The sequence below is a fragment of the Choristoneura fumiferana genome, chromosome 12 (genome assembly GCF_025370935.1).
Source record: "Choristoneura fumiferana chromosome 12, NRCan_CFum_1, whole genome shotgun sequence".
Lineage (NCBI taxonomy): Eukaryota > Metazoa > Arthropoda > Insecta > Lepidoptera > Tortricidae > Choristoneura > Choristoneura fumiferana.
The window spans coordinates 9,374,566-9,393,285 of record NC_133483.1 but is presented as its reverse complement, the minus strand read 5'-3'; the positions used below and the strand labels follow the sequence as shown (position 1 = coordinate 9,393,285).

At 35.5% G+C, this 18,720-nt stretch overlaps 1 protein-coding gene across 2 annotated transcripts in view; it reads left to right on the top strand.

Moving 5' to 3' along the window:
- Positions 1-18,720, top strand: part of LOC141433255 (very long chain fatty acid elongase AAEL008004-like) — a 40,780-nt gene that overhangs the window by 9,339 nt on the left and 12,721 nt on the right. Inside the window, exons 1-2 of one of the 2 annotated variants that reach the window (XM_074095217.1) lie at positions 9,621-9,641; positions 10,206-10,274. In XM_074095217.1, coding sequence (XP_073951318.1) covers positions 10,208-10,274 — 67 coding nt within the window. In that variant the 5' untranslated portion in view covers positions 9,621-9,641; positions 10,206-10,207. Of the gene's footprint in view, positions 1-9,620; positions 9,642-10,205; positions 10,275-18,720 lie in introns of those variants that run through there. The other variant, XM_074095216.1, reaches the window with a different exon arrangement.

Genomic DNA, 18,720 nt, shown 5'->3' with positions numbered 1-18,720 from the left:
ACTCTAAAAAACTTAGTTAGACAACATAATTACTCACATAATATATAACATAATAAAGCTTGTATGACACACGTCTCAAATCGGAAACTAAACCTTTATCAAAATGGCAGACAGACTCAGTTTTGTAATTGTAATAAAATTAACCAAGAGTTTAACGTCGTGGTCTAAGTTATCGTAATAATATAAACCTAATTAAACATTTGCGGTTGTTCTGCCGTGCTGTTCCAAGCTTTCGTTTGACTCACTTTCTTGGATTATAGTACAATACCCAAATTTAGAAAGCGGATATAGCTTAATTTGCACCTTAAATTTCTTAAAAAAAACGTATAATGACAATAAGTTTAGGTAGCGAAAGAAATAAAAATCAAATAAAAGTAAGTAGTCTTTTTTAATTAGCACGTTTTGTTTGTTAGTGTGTCTTTGACTCAATGCCCATTCAATTGCTTTCTGTTGCCCATGCCATGGTGTCAGATTTCTTTTGTAAGCCGTGGTAATGGTTACTTAGTTTGACCTGCGAGGGTTGCGTGGTCAAAACCGATAAGTCTAAATAACTGGCTGTTGAAAAAAGAACACTATGTAGAAGTTTAAATTCGAAGTTTTTATGAATTTATTAGATCGAGTTATTGGGTTTGACCAGGTAACCCTCGCTATGTGGTCTCTCAAGCAAAGTATCGTGGGTTCGACCCCGGAGCTACCCTCTGAGTTTTTCCATTAAATTTAAAATAGAAATTTACCATGAGCTACGGTGAAGGAAAACATGGTGAGCAAAACTCAATGGTGTGTGGAAAGTTCCCAATCCGCAGTGGCACGTGGGAACTACGGCCCATGTCCACTCATTCTGAGAGGAAGCCTGTGCCCTAATGTAGAGTGGGTCGTACGTATATATTAGGTCGAGATGATTATGGTGTTAATGCCGAAATCCTTGTGGAACCCGTTAAACGGGAGTGTAATGACTTCCAGCTTGGCCAATGATTTCTTCGAACGCTTCGCATTAATATTTTATTTATTTCTGAACAATTAGGCAGTTTAGGTACCTAAACAATTAGCACTACAAAACTAAAATTCTAAGAAACAACTTTATTGTATCCTTAAAAACAAGATTCATTTTCAATTAAGTAACTGTAAAATCGGATATTAAATTGGACAACTATAGCTTCACTAAGTCGGTTAAGTTTTACAATGAAATTGCATCGAATTCAAGTTTAATGTGATTTCCGAAAATTGTGCATCAGTACTCAGGTGTTTTTTAAATTTAATATGTTATTTATGTTTTTGTATGATTTTACACTCTTCAGTTTAAAAAATTATGTTCCAGTTTACATGTAAGTAATATTTTCTTGCATGTTACCACCTTGAGTGACAATTTTGTTAATAGATTTTGCTTGTGTTATCTTATCGTACTTTTAATTTTATTGTGCCACTATATTAAGGCTTATTAAATGCAATTAAAACTTAATTACGCCATTGTACAATGGATTCTATAGTCTTATCTCCGATGTACAAATTATTCAAGTACCTTAATTGTCAAGTTGAACTCTTAACCTCAGTCATATAAACACTATATTTCTTCTCTGTCATAGAACGACGACTCTCAATCAACCAACAAATACGGGTTAAATGCTACAGGGTAAATTTGTGGTACCTACTTCCCTTTAATAACTGGCATTTGCCTGCGATTTTGTCCGCCAAGGATTCGTTTATTTCTATCTCGCTGGAACTACGCTATTTTCCGGAATAAAAACTATCACGTCCTTTCTAGGGTCTCAAACTATGTTCATTTCAAATTTCATATAAATCGGTTCCACGGTTTAAGTGTGAAGAGGTAACAGACTGGCAGACAGAGTTATTTTCTTATTTATAATATTAGCACGGATATCAGTTAGGTACTTTAGTAGAGTAGAAATTACTGGTAAGACTACTGGTAGTCTCTAGGACATTTCCCGCACAAAAAAAGTTAGCGACTAATGTAGTCTCTAAGACGCGTGACGGGTTAAACGAAGAGGGTTATTCGCATATTTTTTTTCTACAACGACCAACCCCCGCATTCTCTACCCTTTGCTGTGGGATTATCAATAGGATCCAAAACAATACAAGGTTGAGGAGTTTGTAATATTTTATCGCTTAATGAATAAAAGACCTGACCTGAATAAGGAAGGAATAAGGTAAACCATTCTTATTCTTTGCGCTGCTCACTGCAATAAAAAAAGACTCGTTTAGCACCAGGATTAGCAAGAAAATTGGTATAAATGATTTTGTCTTCTTTGTCTTTTAGTGCTTCTTCAATTGTAAAATTGATAACGAATAAAGGGTAAGAATAAAAAGATTTTCAAAACCTCGCACTTTAGTACTCAATTGAACAGCCTACGTAACTCACGCAGTGTAATCAGTCTTACCCAAACAGTCATTAGGCAATTTACTTAATTCTACGTCAGCTGGCCATTCTTCATTGTTTGATATAGCTGCTTGTTTATTAAGACTATTTACTTGGAAGGTGACGCATTTTGCCAATGGAATGACTTAGTTAAACGTCTTAAAGTACAATAATTAATCGAAAATTAGGAGATTGACTTCGCGGGTAGATCTCATTTTGCTCTATAGGACGTAATTAGTCCTAAAACTAAATCGTACTGAATATATGAATATAAGGTATGATTTACTATTCTGCTATGTGTCATTTTCATAGATCTCTACCTATCCTTAATTCGCGATTTTTTATTGTCCATTAAAAACGTAAGAAGTGATCATTGCACTGATATTTTAGAATACTTCTCTAATCTAGTCGAAGGTAGATTTGAGATTCTTTGAAACCTCATTATTTATTGCATCTTATCAATCACCCACGATAAAAAAGTTTCCTATTGCTTAAAGCTTATTTTATTCTATTCTAAAGTTAAACTACAGGGCTCGAGTCACACCAATCCCTAATTTTACTATGAATTTTAACATGACGAGCGAGTTAGTAACACTGTTAATTCGGTCTAAATTTTATTTAATTTTATTTATAGGTACTTACCTCATTTTAACCATAGAACTTCCTAAGCCAGCAATGCATTATTTTTTATAAAATCACTGATAGCCTATGTCACAATGATATGAAATAGGCACCTGAGTCACTACTAAAGACTATATTTTGTGTAAGTCTTGTGTACCTGCTTCATTTCTCGTTAATAAATAAAAATAAATATATTATCATGGGACACACCAATTGACCTAGTCCCAAACTAAATAAAGCTTATATATGTCGGCGGCCGATCGTAAAATCCGCCAGATCACGAAATTCCTAGGCATATCGTGAAACGCCGCCATTTCATGATATGCCTAAACGTTGGCCAGGCATATCACGATGTGCCTGAGAAATAATACGGCAGATCGATTAGAGCAACGCATTCGTCGATATTCCTAGCTCTATACCGGGCACATCGTAAAATAGTTTCTTATTTGGCCACTGGTGGCGCTGCGTATGCAATGGCGGCCGTGACCAGCTGACCGCCCGTGTTTGTTTAGCGCGTGAAAAATGACGGCGTCGCAACAAAATGATCTTTAAACCGGAAAAAGTGATTGAATTCAAAATAGAAGTGCAAAAGAAGCTTTTGAACATCAGCTCCGTTCTTTTTATGTGAATCAAACGGATTCTGTGCACAATGTGAAAAAACCATGGACGTTTGCCCGTATTTTAGAGGTTAGAATTTTGTTGGTAAATAAGGTATTCACTAGTTGTTATTTATTTATATATAAAAAATTAGGTACGACGAGCGAAGCGAGGAGTGGTTAGTATTAATTGTGATCACGACGCACGAGCCGAGCGAGCGAAGGGAGCGTGCCGCGGCAGCGGCCGGCGAAGTGCCAGAACCGATATGGCGGCGTTTCATGATATGCCTAGTAATTTCATGATCTGCCTAAACTGGCCAAATCATGAAATGGCGGCGTTTCATGATATGTTTAGGAATTTCATGATCTGCCTAAACGTCACTAGGCAAATCGCTAAACGGTGAGTTATGAACGATATGGCGGATGTCCCTTAGCCAATTCATGAAATGGCGGCATTTCACGATATGCCTAGGAATTTCGTGATCTGGCGGATTTTACGATCGGCCGCCGACATATACAATGGGTAGGTATATAATGCATTTTTGTACGATACAAAATAAAAATAAAAATCTACACCCCAATCCTTTAAACAAAACAAAATTCAAACTCTTTTAGCTTCCAGATTCTCTTCAATTGCCCAGTTGGAATGCTTACCATTCTTAAGCTTCTGGTAATATCATAGGTATCTAAAGTATGCAAGCAATTTAACGTTATGCCGTATGAATAAATTACTTAGCTTAGCGCATCACACGTGCTGCGCTTAGGATGCTTTCCCACCAAAGTGCACAAAGCGTTGTACTAAGCTGCGTAGCTACCGGACTCATATAGATGAAGTAAATAATCCTTTCTCATCGTATTTTTTCGGAAACGTTTGTATTTTTCATGCTACTTCAGTCAGCTTCTGTGCACATCAAGACAGCGTAGAGGAAGGTCCGTCGAGAGGTTAATAATCGATTTAGAGTTATTAACACCTAAATTATTAAGATTTATGCGATTTTTGGTGGTTGTGATTGTGGGGTTATAACATCTCAATGTGATATGCTTCAAAATCGTGGTTTGACATTTGTCACTAATAAAATAAATAAAGCAACCTATTTCATTTAAAAAAAAAACACTTATTAACATTATAATTCACCGAAACGACGTCGGCGTATTCGGTAGTAGTAGTTATGAACGGATTATTCACAACATCTGTATCTAGGTAGATACAGTCGAGTTCATAAACTTGTTGAGCAAAAATTTGATCAAAAATATCTAAACACGACTCTATTGTTAACGGCATGGAAGCGTGTTCAGATATTTTTGATCAAATGTTTGCTCACTAGTTTATGGACTCGACTGTACGTACGTGTACACTATAGTCCCCGGCCGCTAAGAAGTCAATCCTGACACATTGCACAACTACGAAGTACCTGATTATTCATTAAAAAAAATGCTATACTTACTACTCTATCGCACGCAACAAGTACCTATGCATTGCATTTTTGTCTTTGATTCATATTCAAAAAAATTCATAGTTTTGCAATGTGCAAGGATTTACTTCATAACGGCCGTTGACTTTAATCAGAATCTTTTAATATCAGACCTTAACTTAGCTTACCACATTAGTGGTTTGAATTAGGTAAATTAAGCTGAGTTATGACAAAACGATCCTAAATATTGGATGTATCCAAGCTTCGCAGCTTTGCACGTCTCTGGTGGAAATACTTCCTTACGCTGCTGGTACCTAAAAGTAGGCATATAATATATTTATGCAAATGATTACTAGTACTTACCTACATGTAGGCTACGGCTATACATAAGGCAGGATGTTTACACATACTTAATACACTTAGCAATTGTAAATTATCTAACACATCTCCGTCCCAAGCCATCACGGTTGTAATTATTTAATAAGCTTGTATTGTGTCTTAAGGGCGGTAAATAAGAAATTACGAAACACATTTTAAACACTGAGTTCACCAGCTACGAAGAGGCTATTCAACTCACATATACCTATTCATTTCTTAAATAATCAATCCCTTCATTTAAAAGTCAGTATAAGTTAATTACATCTTCAAATAAGTACAAGAATCGTGATACTATTTTACACGTTCATAAACACACTAATCTATTACAAAGTGTCAATGTCATAACCGTTACGTGTCAGTGACATTCGACTCATAACCGACTGCCAAAACAGGGGGTAATGAGCGTCGCACCTAAAATCTCCTCGACCTCGACGTGGCATTCAAGGTCGTTCGAGTGATAGGCGATTGGTAGTCTTGGATCAGCTTTAGAAGTCAGATCCACTTACTTAAGGTAGGCGTCCACTTATCCGCATCGTACGCTTCGGACGTATCGGATTTGTTGCTTTGTATAGAAATGTGCGATGCTTACGATGCGGACAGGTGGACGCACTTATATGAGTTTCTATACAAAGAATACTACGATCCGTTTATTCGGGATATATTTATAGGATAGCGAATACTACGCGGACGGAGTCGCTAGCAACAGCTAGTGTGAATATATAACAATCCCGTTTTAATTCCACTAAACTCAGACAATAAGACTTATTTATTTTTATTAATTTGACGAAGCATGTGGCTGAATATTATTTTCTTATGTTTTTAAATTATTGTTCCTTTTTTAATGTAAACTGCTATTTTTTCTATTTCGATTAAATGATTTTTTATAAGACTTATTGTGAGAATAGTAATTATAATTTCTTCGTTTTCCTGTTGGTTTTTTTTACTACTTAGTAGTAGTATAGTAAAACTCTTTATTGTACGAAAATAAAATACAGGTTACAAACAAAAAAGTACAAGGTACAAAGGTTGACCTATCCTCGAAGGAATCTCTTCCAGTTAACTTTTGAGTTCATCATGGCAACATTTATAACGTACTCTAAGTTCAAACAGAAAATAGAATTCAATGAAATTAAACAATGGTGTAAACAAAGCAATTTTTCACGATTACTCCGTAGTTATTTGAACGCCAATCCCGATCACATTCACATCTCAATGAACCTACACTGTTTTTAAGAACCATTGTATCGTTAAATAATTGTGTAGATATGTTTATTTTATAGAACTAATTGGAAGAAGAAAATTTGTTAGTCTGTCTAGTCTCTGAAAATTTAGTGCTGTATCTACAAAATTAATTATTTGATTGAACCAACCTTACCTACCAATAATTATGGCTGGCTCTGCAAATTGGGGAATTTTATTGGCTCAGGTCGTACTCTTAAAATTATTCATACCTATTATTTTATTCGTAGATACTAATTAATTTTGTTAAGTGATTTAGGTACTGAAGGCTTATATTGGTTTCCAATCGGACGATAAAATATGGTATTATAGTACATAATTATGTTGATTTCTATTTTTCATATATTTTATTCTATTTACTAATATCATATTTACTGTGGAGTCCATTTTTGGACCAAAAAATCATTTGTAATCACTTCCCTATGTCTACTCTCATAGTGTTATTCCAAATGTCCAGCCTATCTACATACTTACCAAATTTAATCCAAATCCGTCCAGCCATTCTAGCGTGTAGAAGTGACAAATAAAAATTCCCATGTGAATTCCCAAAAAAGACATCGTGGTTTTCATTGACATTATATTAAAAACAACCATGCCAAATTTCATGACTCTAGCGGTTGTTATTTCGAGGTTTTATCCCAATCTCGTGGGAATATCGGGATAAAAAGTAGCCTATGTGTTATTCCATGTTCAGCTATAGATAGCTGTAGATCTACATACCAAATTTCATCAAAGTCCGTCTAGTGTGAAGGAGTAACACACATACATACACACACGCACGCACGCAAAAAATACGCAAATTTTGAGGTTTTTTTTTGTATAGTTGTATTTTTATATTTATAGTGGTAACCCGGGGTATTGTAGCTATTGTATCTGAGCCGTCTAATGGCGTCCTTACGACGCCATGCTCGCCATGTTCATGTGTGTTTTGTGAAGACAGTCTTCTGGCGAACACAACTTAAAATGGCCGAGAAGAACGCCAATCCCACGACGCCATCAGATGGCTCAGATACAATAGCCCTGGGTCACCTTACACCCGCCATCCTGACTCTGCCCCATTGGACAGAAACTATTTATTTAAAAAAAATAAGGCGGTTATATATAAATAAACGTGTATTTTCATTTCGCTACTATTTTATCATCATAACTATAAACATACAAATAATAATTAATTATATAATGAAATATGAAAAAAAAATAATATTTACTGTTGATTGAAGTATCTTAAAGAGCATTCACATCACTAGAGCCAACGTCAATCAGTCAGTCAGTCAGCCAGTCGACAGTCAAGTGTCAATGTCAGACCACATTTGTTTACCAGATTGCTTAATTCCATTGAATTCGAATATAGGTACTTATTTGCATTACTTTACTTTGCGTAAAATGTATTAATTATGCCCGAACCGAACCGTAAATTCAATAATCCAAGCATTGTATAATTGCAGTTTATAATATGTCGAAATGTCACACTACCTGATCAGTTAATCACACAAAATTGCTCATTGTGCTCTTACCTGATTTGGAATGCTATATCAATTACCAATGCCCACCATATTGCTAAAATACCCACCTGTCGCCGCAAAAAGTAATGAGCGCGCTTTTCCACGTATCTTTCTTCATTCTTGAACCAATGTCTAACTGTAGCCTTAGTAATAATGTATTGTTAAGAAAGATATTGCTTGCAAGTATAACTGATATGTCTTTAAAGTACTATGGCAACTCTGTATTCGTGTGAAAATAGCGTATTGTTTGATATACTAATCACATTTTCCGATAATCATGCGTTCGTGTTAAGAATGTAGAAACTGTCTCACAGAGTGGTGCAAGTCAAGTCACTGGGAATCTTACTGGCGCTATAATAAATGGCATAAAAAGTCTTAAAATAAGGTAGGTATCTATTAAGACATCAGTCTCGTTAAAGTGTCATATAGGGGAGAGCGTGGATAAAAGCGTCGTTTTCATAAAATACAAAATTAAGATTTGAAAACAATGTGAATAATAATTTAATTTTTCTGGCTAGAAATTTGGTTTTGAGTATCGTTAAACAGATTGATTTCCTACCAAAACCCTGATAGGCACGAGAATAGTTATCCCATCGTTTCTAAAATGAACATATACTTCATTAATTAAATCACAGTTTACACAATCTAAAAGTGAATTGTAGTTCATCAAAATATGACATGTGATTATTTTTGTGTACTTCCAACAGTCGACAAATGATCAAAGGTCAAAGTATATTATTATGTGAGGTTTCTTTTCTTTTTTTAATAGTACACATATTAGAAGCAACTACATTGTACCTAATTGCTTCTGAACTGAAATGACCTAGCGTTGTTTCCTTTCACGACAAACATCATGCGAATTACTCTGTATTTTATCGCGATCATAATTATTATTATTAAAACACACCAAAATACTTATATAGATGATTGTAAAAATTATCTGAAATAAAAATGTATTATTATTATTATTAAAACAACTTATTTACTTACCTCTTTCACTTTTAGCCCACTCTCCCCTACGTTTTATTTCTGGTCTTTTGCCAGCAGCGTCATGTTAATATTCTATGGAAATATAACTTTTTTTTTATAAATTGTCTCTATATTCGGTAGTTTTTAAATTAATTTTAGAAAGTTCCACTCTTAAATACTTAAGTACTTTTTACTAAATTCAATTAAATATTTATCAAGTATTCTAATTAAGGTGGAAAAATAACTATATATTATCAATTTTTCTTAAGAAGGTGGCATTTATGGCAACATTCATTTGTGATACATTTTTCAAAAATTTATTAATCGTTTAACAGTTAAACGTTGAATAAATTTCCGTTAGACTTAGTTAGACTCTAACTTTTATTGATTAACAATTAACTGCATACTTCAAAAAGAATAATTATGCACCTGGAAATTAAGTACATTAATATTCCATTATCGTTATTCATCATATTCGGTACTTTCAAAATATATGATTAGTATCATTTTAGAATTTGGTTAGGAGTGACATTGTTTCTCACCAAAAGTTTGAGTAAGTAATTTTTAAAGAGATCGTAGGAATATAGGTGGGCATATATTTTTTTATTATGCCAGTGCCAATAATATTAAGGTGACCTATGAAATCATTATTAAGATTTGTAAGCTTTTGGTACCCTTTAAATTAGGTGCAGTATTATAAATTAAATAAAAAACGGCCAAGTACCTACAAGTCAGGCTTGCGCACCGAGTGTTTAGTACAAATTTGTAGACAGGCATAATTTACCCAGTTGAGTGTTGAGTTTTTAGATTGGTTACTGACAAGATCAAAAATAAGATTTTGTAACTTTCCTTATTTTGGTGACAACTACTTTTACACCAAATTTTAAGTTTCTAGGACAACTAGAAGTACCGGAAATACAATACAACTTTCGGTTATAGAAATTTGTATGGAAGACGGACAATAAAGCAATTCTGCAAGGGATCAATCCTTCCTTTAGAGAAAAAAGGGATGCCAACATTTTTAAATAGAAATAGTATCCTTCATTTTTGGTATTTAGGGTTTCGTCCGACTCGCACTTGGCTGGTTTTTTTATATGTATTATTTTTTTTATTACAGGAATGACGAATCCTCAGTTCAACGTGTCAATAATCGACTCTTATAAGCGATTTATGGAACGAAACAGTGGTAAGTAGAAGTGATACTTCACTTTTTTCACATTCCAGAGCATCGAGACGAAACCCTTTGCCGCATTAATGTAATTGAGTAAGCCTAATAAAAAATGATTTGATTCTAACAAATGTTTTGCAAAAAAAATTTTTTTATGAAATGTTACATTATTGCGGCAAGGGGTTTGGCCTCGATGCTCTGGAATGCAGGCAAATAATAAAGTACAACAGTATGGGGTCTCTATTATTAATGAACAAGTAAATTTAATATATTCTCCCTTACTACGGCTTGAGTCTAATTTCAGCAATAACAGTTAGGATTAATAAAACACGCCTTAATAGTAAATAAATAAAATTTCAAGATAGTTTTATATAACGATTAAAATTTATAAAATTTTTGTGGGTAGTTTTGTTTGTGAAAAAGTATAGGTGGGTATTTAGGGAGTTAAAGTGACAAATTCAAACGTTTGTTAGTCTTACATCTGGTAGCATGAAGTACGGTTGTATTGCTTGGGCTGAAATAAATTTATTATTATTATTATTTTCGAAGGATTGGTTTTTCTCACTATTATTATTATTATTGCTATGAAGATGAGCTCTGGCTGAGTTTAAAACGCGTCAGTGTATAGTGTGGTGACAGTGGTGGTGTATGTGATAGATGGGCTTGTGTGATTGGTGTGTGTTCTTACCACGGAGTTCTTACAATGTGGAGGTGGAGGAACTGCATGAACACGCATATCTTGCATAAACGTAGCTATCATAAGGTCGCAGGTGACCAAAGTTATTGTTTTACATAGTTCTATTTAGTCCATCAGTAAAATAATCAGAAAATTTTGGACATGATTTCAATTGTCAATGTAACAAAAAAAAATAACAAAGTTCAAGCGCTTCAAAGTTTTTAAAAAGTGGCGCACGCTGTGAAGTTACTTGAAACCTTGCCTAACTGTTGTTTAATTGATAAAAAAATAGATTAGATTAGACTTATTTATTGCTTTAATAAAATAGATTATAAATACATGTCAGGTATCACAAAAGAATCGTCAAATTGTATACAAAAAATTATAATGTATGATAGTAGCAAATTACAATTAATGGTTAAACGAACTTACCTTACGTGAAGTTCTATCATAATTATCTGAGTTGCTTCATCATGTCAGCCAAAAACAAAATTACATTGTCAAATTGTAATCTAATTTAAAAATAATAAGTAATAATTATAATTATTATATGTATGATCGAAAATAATATACGTGTCCAATATTTTCTGATAATCTAAGCGACGGACTAATTCGATTTTACATGAAACTAGTCAAGTATTTGTTTCTTTATTTTTAAAGTAAAATATACATTACACTCATACAAACACGGTACATAAATTAAGCTTATTTTTTGTTTTTTTTTTCGCGTACCTACCTAATTAAGCTAAGCTGCTTCAAACCAAAGTCTAGAGATAAAGGTGCAACATTGACCTCAACTCTCGTGGCACAATATACACTTGAACTAAGTAGCTGTTCTTTTGTTGAATGTGTGACTGAGACAGCAACTTGAACCGCTTAGATTTTGTGTGTCTGTGAATTAAAAGAAAAACAAATATGAATTGAGAATAGTTTTGTAACGCCTGATTCAATAAATTAGTTTTGTACATTTTAGCCAACTACAAGAAGTCGTAATCATGCTTGCGAACCATTGTTTAGCATTAAGATTTACGTGTATTTCGTTTATGTGTATCCTTTATTGTGTTTGTTATTCTTCTTCCCGCTAATTCCAATAATATTTACATAGACACGCGGAAGCCAAGTTCAAGCTAACAGAAATGGCGAAGCAGCACTGTGTGTAATTTTACCCGAACCATTTGGAGCACTTTTGACCCCCTCATAACTCAAAAACTATTTCACTTAAACGTGTCTAATTTGGCTCACACATATAATATAATTGGGGCTTGCAAGATACATAATAAGTAATATGTTCTCAAAATTTCATAAACACACCTGACCTTCTACACTGGATCAACAAGCTGTGAAATTAAATACGCGCTGAGGAATTCAAATTCTAAAAATTATGAATTTTTTCATCTATGGATCATATCATAGTGGAATCAGGTAAACTTTCTTACGAGTATTTTTATGGAATTCGAGGTTGAACGATCGAATACCATTCCACGCGTAGTACTTAATTATCCATTTAAAAATAATAAACGTAGGTACTCCTTTCTTTGAGCAGTTAGATTAAAAAAAAACATTGCTAATGACGCGCACGCACTATTTTTGCAAGGAAGCCAAAATCCAATGATGTTTGATGGGCGTCTAATCCTCGTTTGCTTAGTCAACTAAATAATTATACAATATTTACCTTAGTGATACTCAAGTGTGTCTATAGATTTACACATTACTTAACTGATGTCATCATTATTGTTGTGTATTATTTTACTGTAACCTATTGCGCTAACGTCTCCCGAATAATAGACGTGAGGATGACCAATTATTCTGCACCCATAATAATTAATAAAGAACGTTCAGAATCGATTTCGATTCTCCGGCAATTCGTATGGAAACACTTCCGGTGAATTGAAAAGTTTTCCTAACGTTTAAAATAAAGACTTGAGTTTTTATAAAAAAAAAATCTTTACATAGTACATAGTCTTCAAAACGATACACTTTTGCCACCTTGCTTCTGACTTCATTATTCCTTGTAAAAAAAATGAATCTTCAAGGTGATCGAAATATGAATTCAGTCACAGCTTCTTGTTCCTCAATATTCGTCGAAAATTTCCATCCTGCCAAGTGTTTCTATAGGTTCGGGAAAAGATGATAGCTTTTTGGCTTCTCCATATTCACGTGCGATAGGCGCTGCGCATTTATGGACTCAATCCACACATTTTTCGCTGTTTCGCGTCTCATACCTAACCTACACACCTCGATCACCGTTTGCTGTCGGTTTTTGCCCTCAACAAAGGATTCGCACAGCAAACAAGGCCTTGTACTTAAAAGTTCACAGTTTGAACTTTGTTTCTTGCCATCCCGCTCACGCTAATTGTATTGTATGGAGGTAAGCGGGCCGATACGATACGATGTTCAATTTTCAAATTTCGAAATACACAAGGTTTGATGCGTGCGAGTGCAGTTTTGCCGTTATTCGTGCCGTGGTCCACGCCGCAATTTCACGCCGTGAATCGCGCACGAATGTGGAGAGGCCATTCAGAACAGCCATATCAGTCTTTTCTGAGCAACCATAATGATGCTAATTCATTAGTGAGAACTGTTTTGGCTTTTGTGTTATCCGAATTTAAATATTCATGTGTATTATTTTTTTGTTGTTTGTTTCCCTTTATAAATAAATAAAAGAATTTGGCGTCAAAGGTCGCAAACTAGACGCTAGCGGGTAGCTGAGTGGGAAGCCCTGCTTTCAGCCCGTCGAACGCCCTGCGTGGCCACAGTGGCGCGTATCTAAGTACTCGTGATTAGTAAATTTTTGTTACTAGTTTCGATCATTCTTTAACATAGGGTACTAGTCCAAAATTACCCAAAAAAGTAGTTGGTCGCGCGACGGGTTAGTCTAAAAAAAAATACTTTTGTTCTGTGCCTTATTTCAAATTATAAATAAGGCTGCATACTGAATACTTATAATAGCGGGCAGCGGGGCGTGCAGCAGAGTGTGTTTTCTGTTTATATAATAGTGCAGCCGAGATGCTTGCCGCACAGTGGTTACGTGGCACACGCAATGAACAGAAAACGCTCGCCATCTCTTTCTACCCTCATTCTATACCGTCTGACAGTAAGAAGTGACGTTAGACAATAAAGCCTCGGTTCACGGTCTAACTAATTCATATGCAGGACCTTATCACGTAGGTACGAGTATAGACCAGCAATGGCGTTCATGGAACGCGCATAATAAGATGGTAATAAAGTAGGTACCTAATCTAATAAGTAAATAAATACCAATAATATCAAGCTGCGTAAGATTTTCTTTTAAAAGTACCAGGTAGCGGGATTCTTTGTTACTTTGTTTTTTAGGGTTCCGTAGTCAAAGTGGCAAAAGAGGAACCCATATTCAAAATAAACTTTTTTTAGGGTTCCTCCCATAGACGTAAAGCAGGTACAAATTTTCATTAAAATCGATATCACTGAATTATAATTATCCAAAAAAATAGACGACAGAAAGGAAGATGCACCTACTTATACGATGTTTTTGTTGGAAGTTGCCAAAGAAAAACAGTCTTAAGCGAACAGCACGATGATTCGTTCAACCAAAATCAATTCGATCACTCGTTACCTAGGTACTTACTAACTTAAGCAAAGGTAATTAAGTATACCTATCATTAATTAGTTTTTTATATGATATTGTAACGGTAACGGATAACTCACGTCTTAAATCGAGTATAGCTCGACATTTTTCGGGCTTATTCCTAGCCCTTCTTCATAGGAGCACGCGATGAAAGGGTAGTTGTGCGTCGGTGTTTGTTTTGTCGGGCAGTCACGCGAGCAAAGCGGTGACACGTTGTGCGCGTGTTGCGGCAGCCGCCGAGTCGCGTGCTCCTATGAAGAAGGGCTACGAATTAGCCCGAAACATGTCGAGCTAAAGACGTGAGTTATCCGTTACAGTATCATTTAATATGAGCGAGTCTCACGGTAGTTTCATGTTCAAAGTTCAAAGTAGTTTGTTAACTTCTGGTCACCGCAAAGGTATTTTCGAGGAAAAACCGATCCTATACGTGGTATTTATGGGATAAAAAATAGGGAGATGGTTCTTGCTTCAATCAAGAATACAATGATGAACCAGCAATGTCCGGGTTTTAAGCATCAGTTTTTATTTGTTACAGCAAAATACTAAACCTTGTAAAAGCGCGTAGTGATTTTATGTCGATGTTACATATTTGAATATCGAAAGTTAAAATACCTACGGGTAAAATGTCGATGTTCAAAATATCGAAAATTAAAATATCGATTGTATCACAATATCAGAACTTGTTATACCCATGGTCAAAATGTCTAAGATTGAAATGTCGATTGATTAAAATAATTGTAAGCCGTGGTGGCCTAGTGGTTTGACCTATCGCCTCTCAAGCAGAGGGTCGTGGGTTCAAACCCCGGCTCGCACCTCTGAGTTTTTCGAAATTCATGTGCGGAAATACATTTGAAATTTACCACGAGCTTTGCGGTGAAGGAAAACATCGTGAGGAAACCTGCACTAACCTGCGAAGCAATTCAATGGTGCGTGTGAAGTTCCCAATCCGCACTGGGCCCGCGTGGGAACCATGGCCCAAGCCCTCTTGTTCTGAGAGGAGGCCTCTACCCTGCAGTGGGACGTATATAGGCTGGGATGATGATGATGACATTTTAACCGTAGGTATTTTAATTTTTCGATATTCAAATATGTAACCATAATGGTAAATACTTAGGTGTCGATAAGTGGCAGTGAACTTGATGATTATGGATAATTAGTTATTGGCTTCAGTAAAAAACAACGTTTTACAATGTTGATCAGTTACCTACTATTGAACAGCCATATTATTATAAATACTTACGTGTACCGTTCGTTACGGTTTAGTTCCTCTTTCCAGTCCAGTCTGTACTCTTTAAAGTAAAGACTGGTCGGTCACTTTTTTACTAATTATAAAATTAAATAACTTTCCTGCACTTTGTAATGTCATGGAGGTTTTCAGCTATTTTTAAAAGTTTTAAATACAAACGTTACTACATTCCTGAAGATCATTAAATTGAACTGATTTGGTTCTGCTCTGGTTCGCAATCCAAGGTCATCGCTTTGCACACTGACTTCGCCTTTTGGTTTGCTGATTCAATTAATTACTTACTCCGTCATAAAATAGTCGGTAACCACCAGCATAGGGGAAGTGGGTTTGCTATTTCTAGGGTTCCGTACCGAAAGGGTGCCAACGGGACCCTATTACTGAGACTCCGCTGTCTGTCTGTCTGTGTCTGTCTGTCTGTCCGTCCGTCTGTCACAGGGCTCTATCTCTTAAGCCGTAAAAGTTAGGCACTTGATATTTTCACAGATTATATAGTAGATTATTGTCGTGGCCTGGAAGTAGGCAATTGCTGGCTGAGTATGAGTATTAAACGGACGAGCTTGCGAGTCCGTTTAACTAATACGAAGCCAGCAATTGCTATTCCAGCCGAGACTAATATAAAGCTTTTCTCAAAAATGGTGAATAATTCTGAAATAGAATAAACTTTTTCTCAAAATATATTATAAAATTTAATTTTATTCCAACATTTTTCTTATGCTTTCCCGCCTTTTTTCATTAAAAATAAACTGCAGGTGTATTTTTCCACCGAAAACACCACAAGCTATTTCAGACCCAATAGAAAAAGTCCGGAGTTCTAACAAAATATCTGATACCAGCCATTAGACTTGGCTGTATACGACTTGTGCCAACATTTCCATGGCCTTTTTAAGTTTAAAAAAAAAATGTGACTGATTGCAGGCGCGCTAATTCCTTGTTGTCGAGCTAGCGCGCCTGCAATCTTTTTAACTTTTTAATTTTTCGCTGACCATAAACTATGCACTTCACCTTCTGATATGTAAAGAATAATGTCAACTTTTACGGACATTTTTGAGAAAATTATATTACTGTGGCCGCTATAACAACAAATACTAAAAATAAAATAAAGTTACAAATTAAAGGGGGTTGTCATACAAGAAACTTGTTTTTTTTTAGCGTTTTTTGGTTGCTAGGCGTTGTAAGCCGTTGCTAGGCGATCAAGATGACAGCCCCTATGTTTTTTTATTCGACTGAATGGAGAACGAGCAAGTGGGTCTCCTGATGATAAGATATCACCACCGCCCATAAACATCTGCAACACCAGGGGTATTGCAGATGCGTTGCCAGCCTAGAGGCCTAAGATGGGATACCTCAAGTGCCAGTAATTTCACCGGCTGTCTTACTCTCCATGCCGAAACACAACAGTGCAAGAACTGCTGTTTCACGGCAGGATTAGCGAGCAAGATGGTGGTAGTAATCCGGGCAGACCTTGCACAAAGTCCTACCACCTGCAAACTATGTAATTTGAATATGTTTACTTTTAAGTTTGCGATTTTTATTTTATAAAAGCTTTGAAAATAATAATATAGTGATTGTCTGATTGTGTGGTTTATTCGTTTTTGTAATGAAGCAATTTATGAACCACAAACCTCAATGAAGCCAACTTTGATAAAGCACTCGCCAAATTCACACCTTCACTAATCACTATGTTTACCTATTGTTTTTACACTAAAAAAATCATACTAAGTATTTAACACTATTTACAAGCTTTATAATACAGTTTAAAATTTATTCACACTAGTCAAGCTTCTTCTTATTTTACACAACATACGAAGTTCGCCGAATTTTTCGCGAATGGACCGCGCTGGTGCCACATTTTTTTTTAGCCACGCGCGGCTCGGGAAATGGTATCAGCAAGAACCAAAGTGGACGAAAATTCAAATTGTTTTTTTTATTGGAAACACTTGCACAAGTGCTTACTTTTCGGCGATATTTTTATAAGCTTTTCTTTAGCTTGCCCTGTTTTTTTATTTATTTATTTATATTGTTTGGTTGGGTCAAATCTTGGAAGCTAAATTTGACCCACTTCCAGTGGTCCGATCGACTTGAAATTTGGCATACTTATGTAAATTTGGTGACAATACAATAATCTGGTAGTGACATCTTGGTGGTCCTGCCAGGATCGTCTCTGCAGGGGAACTCCTCAATAGTTAATAGTACCGACTTAAAATTTGGTACAGATATGTGGTTTAGATGACAATGCAAGTACATTCGGCAAAAAGCTTGTATTAATAACAAAACTTATTACAAGCATTGTATTTATTTGCAATGTAATGTACCTATGTTTGCTTGGGTGGATTCTTTGAACTCAAATTTGAAATGGATATCGTCAACCAATTGAGCTGAAATTTTACACGCATGTATAAATCCGATGACAATGCTATATTTATTATTATGAAATGGAGTTGATTTGTTAATAAAGCTAGCGGGTGACTTTAGGAACTCTGTGATAAACGACATGACTGCATCGAGCTTGGACTCTACCTTGGACTCGTTTAATTCGTCTTGACGAGTACATTGGTAACCAGGGGCAAAAAGTTTTAAAACAAACAAACTTTTACTGAACTGTTTACGGAACCCTTCATGTACGAGTCCGACTCGCACTTGACCGATTTTTTTATATGATATTGATGACATTACGTCTTAATTACATTGCAATAAAGTGTTCGGTTGTTTTATGCGGTAAACGCTGCGTTAAACGCAATGCGTTTGACGCACATCAATTTGCATCAGTTAATTTAACTGCCCTTAAATTGTCTTACGGGGTGAGCGCAGCTGCAAACACATGTTTGGCCATTGATTGCGCGGATTGTGATTGGTTAGATTAGACGCGCGTCAAACGCTGGCAGCGTTTATTACATAAAACAACCGAGCGCTTTAAACTGACACAGAGTTTATTCTTAAA